We start from the raw sequence: 14,101 nt of genomic DNA on the forward strand, positions 1-14,101 counted from the left end.
CCTCTGAGCCAGTACTGGCAACTCCTTAACTCCAGACCTTTTATAAAATAAGACTCAAACAGCAAAAAACACCCTTTTGTTTAAGCCACTTTTGGACAGGTATTCAGTTACTTGGAGCCAAAAACTGACCAACTAAATTTAGTGATACACATATTACTGACTCTGTTATCTATTAGAGCAGTATCTTTCAATAAAGTAAGATTTCAAATGATATTTTAAAATAATAGGATGAAAGATTTAGGAAATGGTTAAAACCACATCATCATTCACGACTACTAGTCTCAATAAATTCTAAGGGTTTTATCATTTTCATGAAGAAGCATCTATACATAGCATTTACAAAAACAACTTATACGTGACTAAGGAATAATCACAAATATCATGAAGCTTTTGGCATGTTTTTTGTAAGATCTTAAGCAAAAATGTCTTAATTATATGCTAGCTATGGTATGCAATCAACTTTTTTACTTCCTCATTTATATACGTGTTAAAGAAAACTATACACAAACTATTCTGTCATTCTTAAAATACCTGTTTCCATAACCTCTTTCCCTACAAATGGCTTGCAGAGAAAGAAAATTCCTTGGTTCTCAAAATAATTATAATGGTATAACCTTATCTATATTTCTGTCATATTGAGATTAAAATATTTTAACGAACTATAGATAATGTGTAATATGATATAATTACCTGGCTTGCGGCAAACCATAGCTGGTCCCTACTCCAACCCGAGGCAAGCTATAGACAACTTTTTTTACTGTTGCTTGATCAGGGAAATTAAACATAACCGAGGCTGTGGTAAGAAGAAAAAACATGATTTAGAAAACCACAGGAGAGCTAACCCATCAATTTTAGAAATCATTTTCAAGTGCCTATCATGATTCATTTGTAAAGGTAATGAATCTTCATGGAAAATCAGCTTTCTGTAGAACTTTATCCATGAGAAATCTAGGATTAACATTTTCAAGCAAATTAATTTTTATTTTTATTTTTGTTTTCGTGAGGGCATATCAAAGAGAGAAATACAGCAGGGAAAAATGAAGACAGTATCACACCATGTAAATAAATAACATCCAAATATGAGTACATTTCCTTTCCAAATATTTAAGGGGCCTTACTTCGGTTTGCCATAAATACTTCCAAAGCAGTGTTTTGTAGAAGATAACGTCTTGAAAACACAGCTCGTATCTCGCTGAACATCCATTTTCCATGAAGTCCTTCAGTGTATGCAAGAACCTAAAATAAATAGTTCAAAGGGAAGTGTCAGTAAAATGTGCGTCTAAGACTTAGTCTGACAATATTTTAGACAGTGCTGTATAAAAGTCAATAAATTAGGGATTATCTTCCTGAATTTATGATAGATTACAACAGTCAATTATTTGATTCTGTATACCGTATTTGCAAAATTTCTACCTTTCTAAATTTTCTTAGTTGACTCATGAAGAAATGAAGTAGCAGAAAAATTGTATGTCCAAAGTGACCCTGTGACTTAAAACAGAAAATATAGTTTTTTGGTCTTGTATATAATTAGTTGGACAAGGTAACCTGACATATGCTGTTGGTCCTTTTCCAGCACTCCTTTTCTTCCTTCTTCCTTGCTTAACGGAAGCCCAGTTAGCCCCAGTGTCCATGTGGTCAACACCAGGCAGTGGATCAAGATTGGTCTAAGGTAGGGGTAGCAAATATTTTTGGTAAAAGGACAAATAGCAAATATTTTTAGACTTTAAAGGCAACATGGTCCCTATCACAGCTACTCATCTTTGCCATAATAGAGTGGAAGCAGTCAAAGACAATGCATAAATGAATGGGTGTGGCTGTGTTCCAATAAAACTTTATTTATAGCAACAGGGGTGGCCTGAATTTGGTCCTGGGGCCAATGTGGCTGATCTACGGTCTAAGTCAATTATAGCAAAGGTATTCCTTGCTTTCTCAAATTCCCTTGAAACTAGGAGTGAGGACATTTGACCCCAAACTGGCTAACAAGAACAAAACCAGGGTCAGTTGGGGATGCCTCAGCTGATAAAATGAGGTATTCGTAGCTGGCACACTCCTTTTTCCTTCTTTCTTGGGTGGAGATGTAATGGCAGAAACCATAGCAGCAACTGTATAAACCATAAGAGGAAGGCCAAGGGAACTACAGCGAGGCTGGCCTGAATACTGAGTTAGTGAAACGAGCTTAGCAACCATCATATCTGCACTTCTTGTTACATGATACAGGTAAGTCCATATTTGATAAAGGCACTGCAGTCAAATCTGCAACAAATGCAGTCCCTCCTGATACACCAATGTATATTCACAATACAAAACACATTTCTACTTGCATTACTACACTCTATATGATCTACTACATTTGTATTTGCTTTGGTGAAATCAAAACTGGTTGAATTTTACATGCATGATGTTCCTTAAGCTTTGCAAACAAGTTATGAATTCCCTTTTTACATTTCTTTTCTCTAGGAAAAAAAATATGATCCTTTAGTCTTGTGTATTTTGAAAATTCCATTTTCTAACTCCTTAATTCAGTTTTTGTCTTTCCCTAGACGCTAGAAAGTTTTTGGAGGCAGTCAGACATCTACTTAAATCCTGAAACGTTTTGGAGCCAGTCAGACTCCTATTGAAATCTTGGCTCTGCTATGTAGCGGTTATAGGACCTTGGAAAAATTATTTAACTCCGTCTGATTTTCATCATCTGAAAAACAGTGATAATAATACTATTACTGGTTAGTCTAAGCAAAGACAATGAACCTTAAGTTCATGGCCTTAGTTATCATTTAAGTCCTGTTTATATGTCTTTATTGTTGAGCATAAAGCGACAACTGTTGTTTTGACTTCTAAATGTAAAACTATACATTTCACAAAAGGGTTATAGCGACTTGCCACAATTTATATCAATAAATTCTTAGTTCGGTGCAATGTTCTCCAGACTTGCATTTCATAGGCCAGTATGATTTGTTTTTAATGGAAAGAGTACTGATACAAGATTGATAACTTTTTTGTCAAGTAGGGAACATTTTGAGACAAATAAAACAGCCCAAACAACAAAAACAATCTGCCAAGTGACCATTATTTCACTAAAAAATACAACTATTAAGGTCATTTGAAAACCCAAACAGTACAATGAGTATCATTTCAGAAAAAAGGAGAGATCTTTTCATGAAAGCTGTGTTGGTACCCTTCTGGGAAAGCCGTTGTGCTAGAAGGATGGAGAAAAAGAGACAGACAGACAGACACACATGCACACGCATGCACTAGCACACACACACCTCACTCACATGTTTACTTATTTTTCTCTTTGGGAATGATTCAATGCATATTTGGTCAAGTACTCCTTCCCATTATTTTACTTCCAGTAGGCCGGTAGTTCACAAACACATAGGCGTTAGTCTGACTCCTTAAGTGCTCCCTGTAAGACGGTCTCACCAGCTTTACCAGTTCTTGATTCTTTTCCAGCCCCAGGTCACCCTTAATTGCTTGTTCTGTGAAAATGCATCTGTACCCTTTATTTTTGCTTTGCTAACTATAGGCTGGCGTTAAGCTTTGTCCGGAAAAGACACTGAAGAGACACTGCCGGCGGGAGGAAGGGGTTTTCCTTCCTGGTGCTGGCGGGCTCACTCAACACCTTCCTGCACAACCTGCGGCTCCTCCAGGGCCCGGCCCCTGCAGTGTGTGATGGCCAACAGCACCCAGTGACTCGAAAGTTTTTCTAGAACTTCCCTGTGCCCCAGGCAGTTTTGTAGCAGAGGGCCTCTGGTGAGAACCCCTCCCATGAACAGTTTCAAAGACTCCCTAGAGGGTAGATTTCTGGAACGTTCTAGAGGACAGAGCTCCAGCAAGTACCTCCAGCAGAGCGCCAGAGTGCCTTCTCCACCCTTCAGTGAGCTACAGCCCAGCCTTCCCCAGTGAGGCCTGGGGGAGCCTCTTCCTTGGGCTCAGTGATAGCTCTAAGGGTCGAGGCTGCTCCTTTCCAATACTCTTCCTATAATCCTTAAGTTCTTTTTGTTTCTTACTCACCATTCCCTGTTACTCTAATCTCCTGGTATAATTTATATTATAATTATTCATATTACACTTTCCCTGTTTAAGTTGCTATATGGTTTTTCTCTCCCGATGGGTCCAGACTGATAGACAAACTCAATCAGTTCTCCCTCTAGCTGGGGCCACAAGGGGCCTCAGGGGCCCTTAGGAGCAAGAAAATAAGAAGACCGAAATAATCAGAGGAACTCAGTAAAGCCTGGAGGCAAGGAGTAAGAGGAGAGAGAGAGAATAAAACGAAACGAAAATTATTTTGCAAGTAGCTAGTAAACAGCTCAGGCAGCAAATTCCAAAAGACAGATCCAAAGGTACAAAGCTATTTTGAGCAAGGGCAGTATCATCTGAGTAAGTGTACAGCCCTTACCAAAGGGGCTGTGGGAAGGAAAATTATTTATATACATAACTACTTACAACTTTATAAAAAAATCTTCCTAATTACTTTATAGTAACCTTTGTCATATTTAAGCTTTGAAATCCTTAACGACGGGTTGATAAAAGATAATGCTCTAACCTGGTCATAATTCCCTGCCAGGAAATCCACTAGAGCCTAGAGTCCTCTTCTTTTTTTTATAACAAACCACATCTTGCTCTCCCTTCTTCTCATTCCCTTCAAAACTGCATATGCAATAAAACTTTCCTAAAATATTTTATTTAAACATTTTTTATATCCCCTCTTGGGAGGTGCCTTTCCTGGCATCTAGTGTGTAGAATCACCAAAATTAATCTCTACTGTCTCTTCTATTGTATCACTTTATTTTAATTCTGTGCATGGAACTTATTTATTTTTTTGTTTCTTTTTTCCTCTGTCCTCCCCCTCTGAGGTGAGTATTATGAGAACAGGACCTTGTCTGTCCCATTTACTGCTCAAAACCCGGTGCCTACAACAGTGCCTGGTGTATATGTGCTCCATACACATTTGTTTGTTGAATAAATCACTAAGAGAAGTGGACAGAGATAATAAATATGGGGAAGGCTACAAGAAATCTTACAAGGGTTGGGCATTTCCGACTCCTTGGCTGAACTGGAAAAAGCTTTCTAGTTTGGCCCTCAGACGTCTCATGTTTACTATCTTAATGGTGGGGCCCACCAGACATCTCTCCTGACTTTAGATTGAATTAAGTCCCTAAAAAACAAAATAGGATAACTGGTTTCTCTTCTGTGGTAGTCTAATTGTCACCCTTGGGGAACTCTAGACTCGGTTATACTCCATCCTGAAAGATCACACCCCCTCACAGAAAGGAGTCCTTCACGCTAGAGGGGTTAGGGAAGGTCTTTAGGCTGCAGTATTTTGACTTTAGTTTATAGACTGACATCTCTCATTTAAAAAAATATGTACTGAGGTGTGTCACAGAATATCATTTGGCACCCCTCTTGAGCATCACTTTTATTTCTGGTAAGTAACTGAAAATCTTTTGTAATATATTCATACAGACAGGATGGAAAATAAAATGTAAACAATGAACTGCTGAGATAAAACACTGGCATTTAGGTAAGTTTTGTGATTGCCATGGGCACCCTTAGATTACACCACAATCTCCTTTACTCTCCCCTGCTCATGGGCAATGAGAAAGCCCAGTGGAGGGTACCCCAGTATGACTTTACGACCCACGCTGGGCAGTACGTGGAGGCCGCATTAGAAGGTTCTGGGACTGGAGGCAGAATGACCCGTTAGGATACTACTTCAGGCAAGTAATGAGGGGTTTAATCAATTTTACGTATTTCAGAAATGTAAAAAAGTATCATTTATAGTTGGTTAAATATTGAGTTTATGGCACATTTCTATAAAATCTGGGCCTCAAGCCCAGGTCTGAAATATGACCTGATACTATAAAACTGACTGTATTTTATTTATACTTTTACTAGTTACATTATGTTCCATAAGTTTCAGCACCTACCATAATAACTCTTGAAGTTTGTTTTTCATCACAGCCCCCGATGTTTTCCTATCCCACGGATGTACTTTCATCTATGTTTGAGGTTTGTGGCTTTTGTTTTCTTTCCTTAGTCAACCTTCCTATATCATCTGGTCTGTCCCTGCCTGCTTCTCCAAATTATTTAATATACTGTGAAATCTAATCAACAGACACTAACTACCCCAATTCAGTTTTGTTTTCTGAAAATCAAATAAATGTAATTTTTAGGACATCATATAGGTCATAAACAAGAATATGAGAGCATCTTGATCCCAAATCTTAGGGAACTTTGTGGTTTTCTTAACTGACCATTGAACTATTTTGAGCCACCTGCTTACCATCCAAAAGAAGTGAAGGAAGAAAGAGTTCATGCTGGCCTCATACCCCGAGGTCTGCTCTTCTCACTTACGAGCTGAGGCACTCAGGAAGCATATAAAACAAATGCAATAGAGACCCCTTGTAAGCCACCTCATCCAAATGTGTGCTTAACACAGATTATTTGATGATCCTGTTGAAGAAAAATCGGGTTGCTGTGCACTCAGGTGTATCAGACATGTATATGTTGTCAGAAACATGTATAGGGCTGTCAAATCAGTTTTACCTTTTTTTTTTCCCAATGTAAGGCAGCGAATATTGTGCAACCTAAAAAAGTACTTGTTTAGTGATATCTTTGCTGATCTCAAATCATCAAACGCATCTGTTAGAACAAGTATTATAAATACTTTCTTTTTTGAATATGAAAGATCAGAATTTTGCTGCAGGTTATATTTTCTGTTAAGAATTGATGAAAACGTTGCAGAAGGCTGGATAGACATGCCCTTTTCAGTGTTCATGAGGTCGTCATTTCTACCCGACTGGTGCTTGCAGCTTAATTAAAGGGGTTTAGTACAATGTAAAGTTACAAGTCCCCATTACTTTAATAATTCCATATACATGTTCAATGATTTGGGATATAACAAATATATTCAAGATGGAATGGTTCAAAAGTAATTTCAGGTTTACATTCATACGTGATGGTGCATGTTCATTTCCCATCCGCCAGCTGAATGGAGAGAATTCTAAGGCCTGGAAGGAAAGCCGAACCACAAGATGGAGGAAGCTTGGTTTCTACAGTGACCGTGTGCAAGATCATCTCTGACTGCTAACAGTTGTGGTGGCACATGGCGTGAGGATGTAGGGAGCAGCAGAGACAGCGAGACGTCTGACACGCTCCCCTCTGTTCCCGCCACAGTGTCTTGGTGACGCTATTTCCTCACTAAAGGCATGGAGAAGTAGGAGATATAAGAAATAATTAGACATGCATGGAAGGACTGACAGAGAAACACAACAGAATAGCCTCTCCTAAATGGGCAATGCAGTAACTTTCCAAGAGATAAGTTAGGTACATATAATTTAACAGAATAAATGTCCAGATCCTCAACTTTTTTTTTTTTTTTTAGTTTTATTTATTTATTTGAGAGAGAGCAAAAGCGGGGGTGGGGAGAGGGAGAAGCAAACTCCCTGCTGAGCAGGGAGCGTGATGCAGGGCTCAGGTGCAGGGCTCCATCCTAGGACCCTGGGATCATGACCTGAGTCGAAGGCAGACACTTAGCCCACTGAGCCACCAGGCATCCCCAGATTCTCAACTTCTTAAAATCTATCTGGCTAACACTGAACCTATGAGGGAAATACAGGTTATCTTTCTCCTATCGTTTTCCCATTGCCCTTTTCCTATTAAAAAAAAAAAAAAATGTTGCGGAGGAGGCTCTCTATAGTGTATTGCCTGGGGTGTAAGATCTGCTGAGAGGGTAGGAGCCTCGAATAAGGGACAAGTCAAAATACTGACAGAGATGTTGAAAAGCAGATGTCCTCAATGACTAGATTTAAAAAAAAGTCCTTTTACAAATCACGTGATTTCTCAATTCACTTTCAAAGAGTGAAGTTGGAGCTAATTGAGCTGACTGACAATGGAGAGAGAATTAAAAATTTTTTTTTTTTTTTTTAGATTTTATTTATTTATTCATGAGAGACAGAGAGAGAGAGGCAGAGGGAGAAGCAGGCTCCCAAGGAGCAGAGAGCCCGATGCGGGACTCAATCCCAGGACCCTGGGATCATGACCTGAGCCGAAGGCAGACGCCTAACCATCCGAGCCACCCAGGCGCCCAAAAATAATTTTTGATTATAGATCAGTGAGTGATTTTTAGCGTACAACTTAAGAAGTGGTACAAAAAGGGCGCCTGGGTGGCTCAGTCCTTAAGCATCTGCCTTCGGCTCAGGTCTGGGTCCCAGGTCCTGGGATTGAGTCCCGCATTAGGCTCCCTGCTCCGCGGGAAGCCTGCTTCTCCCTCCCCCGCTCCCCCTACTTGTGTTCCCGCTCTCCCTGTGTCTCTCTCTATCAAATAAATAATTAAAAAAAAGTGGTACAAGAAATTATAATACTACTCTAATAAAACTTCAATATCCTGTTGATTTATGTGAACAAGATTTTTCAACATATCTACAAAAAAGAAAGCTGGGAGGAGCTGTAATACTGATACTTGCATTGTCCTAGCGATATTCATATGTGGATATATTAACCATTCATCCCATTCAGAGATGAATTTCCAGTAACATTTTATTTTTTGTGTTTAATAATTATTTTTCAAAGTTCATAATATATCTATGTTCTTGTATGATTGTAAGCTGATGTCATTTATAATAATTTATTCCAGAATAAAAGTGTTAAATATTTAAAATTTTATGGTCTCAGGAATTTAAAAAATTAAAACTTCAATTCATAAATGTATGTACTTTTTGCAGATTAGTATAATGTAGTGAGCAATAAAAGACTTTCAAGAATAAGATATCTTAGATAAATTTTGGAGAGGGAGTCAAATGGAAATAGGAGTTCAAAAAGAAAGAGAAATTTTACATAAAATGTCTATTTGAAAAAAGATGATTTGTATATTTTAACCAACTGAGCCACCCAGGCGCCCTTTATTATCCGTGTATTTTAAAATGGGTGATGACAGTAATCAAATCACTATTCTATTGGATATATTTGATTCTATTGAATCCATCTGAAAAGTGACTATGTGAACCAGACTAACCATCTTGGAGAAAATCCCCCAGGATGACCATTCTGTGACCTGAAACCTTCCTGAGTACAGCCCCCCACCCACATTCTTTCCTTTTGTTTAACCACACCCTTATGTACACTCTCCGGGGCATAACATTCTTGATCTGCACTGGAGATATGACTATGACACACACACACCTATTCTTAAACATTCTCCTCCTGGGTGGTCCCTCACCAAGTACTCCCAGCCTCTAGGGCTATAAAGACAGGTCTTAAAGGGCTGTGGGGTTGCAGGAGACCTACTCCTCTTGCAGCTGCTCAGGACACTCTCTACAAGTCTCCTCAATAAGCCATTTCTCATGAAGCTGGACTTGTTGGCCTTTTTCTTCAGTCTTATGGCTTCTTTGGCCTTTGAAGTCACTTAGCATCTATCTCCCTTTCACGGAACAGTGATACAACAATTTTACTTTAAAAGATCAATATTTGGAACATGTGGGATATTATATCTTTAAAATGTTTGAACTTATGACAAAATTTAGATGTAAACTTAAACATGTGCAGGGCAGTTTTTTATATTTAAGTGTAGTTGACATACAATATTAGGTGGTATATAGTTTTATGAAATTTTTTTTACACAATAGGTAAGAAAAAAAAAAGTTAGGGGACAATTGCAATAGACCAGTAAAGAATAAAGAAATCTTCAAATAGCTGATGGAACAGTCTCACTTTAGCCTCTTGTCCAACTAATAATGAAGACAGTCATCAAAATAAAATCGTCAAGGGCAGGCACCATGATCAATAAAATCAAATACAGACTAAAACATTGATCATGGAATCAAATCTTTTTGTAATTTTTTTCCTGATGAAAAGAAATAAGTTGGTAATAAAAAATTGAAAATGGGGCAAACTGTAAAAGTCTTAACTGCGAAGTAAACAAGAATGCTGAAGAAATTAAGCTGGCAAAATGAGGGATTACAGAAAATATATTCTCAATGAAAATGAAACAATAGACACTATTACTGCTATACTTCTGAGGTTAAATATTCATAAACACAGCTATTATCAGTATATGGATTAAAACTGTAGGACTGCCACATCCTCCAACTGGGGGAAATTTAGGCAGCCCATCCATAGAGAGCTCTTTATTTAATAACCTTGCTTTTTGCTGTAACTCATCAATGTACATATCTGTTTATCCTAGATTTAAAGTCACCCTCGGGTCTGCCTTCTCTTACTCACTAGCTGTGAGACCTCAGGTAAGCTCATTACTTTTCAATTCTTCACTCATCTTAAGATTTGGGGGAAATAATAATACCTTACCACACAGGGTGATTGTGACGATTGAATGGAATAACTCTTTTTAAAAATGCTTAGTACAGTGCCCGGCACACAGGAAATGCTAAACAAATGATAACTTATAACTATAATTATTGCCCATCAGATGCAGACACACATTGACACACAGAGTCCCACAACATTGCCAGCAAGGCAGTAGAAAAGCTGGAGCCCAGCGAAGAAGCTTTTACTAAGCTAACAGTCACAGCTATTGTTTCCTTAGTGGCAGCTGGTATTCTAGAAATTCTCCCAAATCGCAGTGCTAAGCTCTAACGAGAAAGCCCGACTGTTCGGGACATGAGGCTACCACTGTCAGTAGCGACCGTTCTGAGAAGGCTTCTTCCTACCCTCTCTTCCTGTCTATCGGTGAGGAGGCCAGCTCTTTTCTACCAAGCCTGTCCTCACGATGTGCCAATTTTATGTACTTTCAGTGACTTCCATTTAGCAAAGATTTATCGATTGGCCTCTATGAGCTGATGGCGAGCAAGAGGGGCAGAATCCTTCACCTCACGTAGTTCACGGTCTGCTGGAGAATCACAAACGGTGGGGAGAGGGGGAAAGAAGAGGGTCTCGAGCAGAAGGAACAACACACATGTAAGTATGGTGCTTTGGGGAATGGGTCCAGGCTGTCTGGAACATAGATTGTAAAGAGCAGAGACATGAAAAACAGAATTAGAATAATGAGCAGTGGGTGGGGAACCGGGACATGGGGAAATACTATGAAATTCATGTTAGCGTTGAACTTACAGTCTGAGAGAAACAGAGAGCCCCTATGTTAAACAAAGAGCTGGGATGATCAAATTTGATTTTGCACTTGAAATTGCTGCTGTGGCTACAGGGTAGATGCGGTCCCAATAATCTATGCGAATGCTATTTTATAGTCATTAGTAGAAAACCATGAACTCTTTCAAAAAGGGTATTGTTTGTACCTCCCCAACAGTATTTCATACCATGGCAAATACTTTTAAATTTCCTTATTTTATTACATACATCCCGTAAACAGTTGGAGACTTCTTGAGGGTAGAGACTAGGTTGTATTCTATTTTGTATTCCTTACAGAACCTGCTCATGGAAGGAACTCAATCAGTTTTTGTTGAAGAAAATATTGAAAATTTAATTTACAAACGAACTTTGAGTTGCAGCTGGAGTCCTCTGGGCCTACTTCATCTTCAAATGCACACTCTCAAAATTATGGTAAAATTCTCAAAATTAAAAAGTGATATTGGCAAAGTTGCTTCATTTTTGTCCTACTCATGAATGTCCCCATGTGTGACTATTATATATTTGGCTGTGTTTTCTCATTTTCTCAAATTTGGCAAACTCTAAAATCTTGTATTTGTCCCTCTGCTGTTATTTAACAAAGGGGAGGAATGGGGTAAGGGGAGGGAGAACTCTGTACTGTTGGAAAGAAGCTTATTTCTGGTTTCTAGAATTTACTTTCATTTACATACTGGATATGTTAACTTCCCCTGTATTATTCTGCATGGTGGGAAGTTTTAAACTAGTTATATATATATACATCTCCTGTTTTTAGCTTTATTTTCTTCCATGTGAGATCATTTGGGTTTCTGGATTCCAGGTTTCTCTTTGAACATTTTTGGTAATAGGGTCTGATTTGTGGATACTATTAATCGTCAGCACAAACTGTTTTCCCTTTTTGCAAATATTTCATAGACAAGTTCTAGGTCCAGTCAGAAATACAGGATTAGATGGGGCATTTGCAGTAATTGTTGCAATGGTGAAATCATTCTTAACTTGTAGAGTAGACATAAAGGAGAATTGCTTTTGACTAGAGATCTAATTATGCTATGAGAGAAATCTTTTAACAAATTAAAAGATTTTTATTTTTAAAAATTTTTATCATAATACAGTTTATATATATAAATCACATATACTTATGGTACACAGTAAGTATTTAATAAGTGTTAACTACTATTGTTAATAGTAGTAAAAAATCCCATATTTAGCCACAATGTGCATTATGCCTAGCTCTTAAATCCTAGCCATCCTGAGCACTTTCCAGCTCCCACGTGTACCACGTTCTGTCATGCGTCTGTGTCCTTGTACATGCCATTCCTTCTGATTAGCTCCTGTCAGTGACGAGCTAGCAGAGCCTGCTGCTCTCTCGGAGAACCCCGTACCCACCCATGACACTTACCAGACCGTTACTATAATCGTTGGTTTACTTATTGGTGTCTCTTGCTAACCTGTGAGGTTAGCTCACTGAGGGCAAAAAGTCTCAGTGCATCTCTGCATTTTTCATACTTAGGACAGAGCCCAGCACACAGCAGTAATTTAACAGTAGTAATTACTTATAAATGCCTTTGTCGATTGATGTTTAGTGATACACATGTGCAGGAAAGTTATAATTTTTATGGTCTACATTAATTAAAAAGCAGCCATTTAAGATAGCCCAGAGTTGATTCCCAATTCATTATGTATTGGACGGGACATGGAAGGTGCCCCCTCCTGAAAAGTTCCTTTTTAACCATGTTAATTATTTATGACCCCAAAAACTCTGGCCATGGTGGACTGACCTAGGAGGGACACCTAACATAAAAGTAGTTATCTCAGTAGGATAGACACAGCTGGTGGCTGTGAGAATCCTGTCTGTCATCAGAATCACGCTATCAAGAACAATGACTCGCTAACACCATTAGATAATCTCTTTGATGATGTGAATGTGAGCTATCCAGAGACAACTCTTAACACGGAGGTGGGAAGAAGCCAAAAGACAGAGAAGGCCGTCAGTCACCAGAAATCACAAGCAGCAGGAATTCTGAGGAAGCAGAAGCCAAGACCAAAAGAGATGGGTCTAGTGGTCGATGTAACTATCTCTTGTACCAGATGTGTCTGGTTCTCTTGGCCCCACCTCCACCAGTCTTCCCTCAATCTCTTATCCATACCATGTTGTTTCCTGTCACAGAGCCAATGCACATATTCACATATTCTTCCTTCTCTGGAAATATCTTCCCTCCTCGATTTGCCTACTTCATTTCTACTCATCCTTGAGCTTTCTTTACTTTCTGTTTTCTCAACTGACCTCTCTTGCTAGGTTAACCTCTCTCCCCCCTCCCCCATCACATACTCTCATAGCACCATATATGAGAGAAGTTCTCTTTACAGCACTTACCACAAATTTTGCAAATTTATTATATATTTTATTAATGTTATCTCCTCCACTCTTTGACCATTTGTTTCTGCCCATTACTGTATCTCTACTGCTTGGCGCATTGCCTGTTACATTGTAGAAACCCAATAAATAACCTGTCGAATGATTGAGTTAAAGGTCTATTTCGAGTCAGTTAGTCTGTAGGAGCAACAATATAAATAAAAATGGAGAGTAATTGGTGCTGTAATGTTAATGGATGTCTATGGTTGAAGGGACATTAAAAAACTGGGTCACGGAACTTGGATGAAATTCCAGTTTCTCAGAAGGCCTGATGAGAATTTCCCATTTGAACATTACCATGCTTTCCTACAATAAACTCTGTAGTGCACACTATTGCTTCCCCACTCAGAATCTACTCCTACTTCCCCCCATCCTCCACTTTTCTGATTAACAGAACCCTGATTGTGCTCAGTTACTGACTTCTCTTCCATGCACTTCTGAGTCGGGACACACTGACCCCAGGCCAGTCCCAGGGGTAGATCAAGTCTGTAAAACTGTCCCCATACTTAAGAGGAAACCAATGGAAGAGACATGCTCTCCTTCCTGTGAACATTCCTGGGCTTACGCTGATTTGGGGAAATGTTCAAGCCACACTGTTATCCATGTGAGAAT

General features: G+C 38.8%; 1 protein-coding gene across 1 annotated transcript in view; it reads right to left on the reverse strand.

Moving 5' to 3' along the window:
- The window catches only part of NBEA (neurobeachin), a 748,838-nt gene that overhangs the window by 170,158 nt on the left and 564,579 nt on the right, over positions 1–14,101 (reverse strand). The window contains 2 exon segments of the mRNA XM_044913201.1: positions 691–793; positions 1,119–1,236. Coding sequence (XP_044769136.1) covers positions 691–793; positions 1,119–1,236 — 221 coding nt within the window.

The sequence above is a fragment of the Neomonachus schauinslandi genome, chromosome 3, assembly GCF_002201575.2.
Source record: "Neomonachus schauinslandi chromosome 3, ASM220157v2, whole genome shotgun sequence".
Lineage (NCBI taxonomy): Eukaryota > Metazoa > Chordata > Mammalia > Carnivora > Phocidae > Neomonachus > Neomonachus schauinslandi.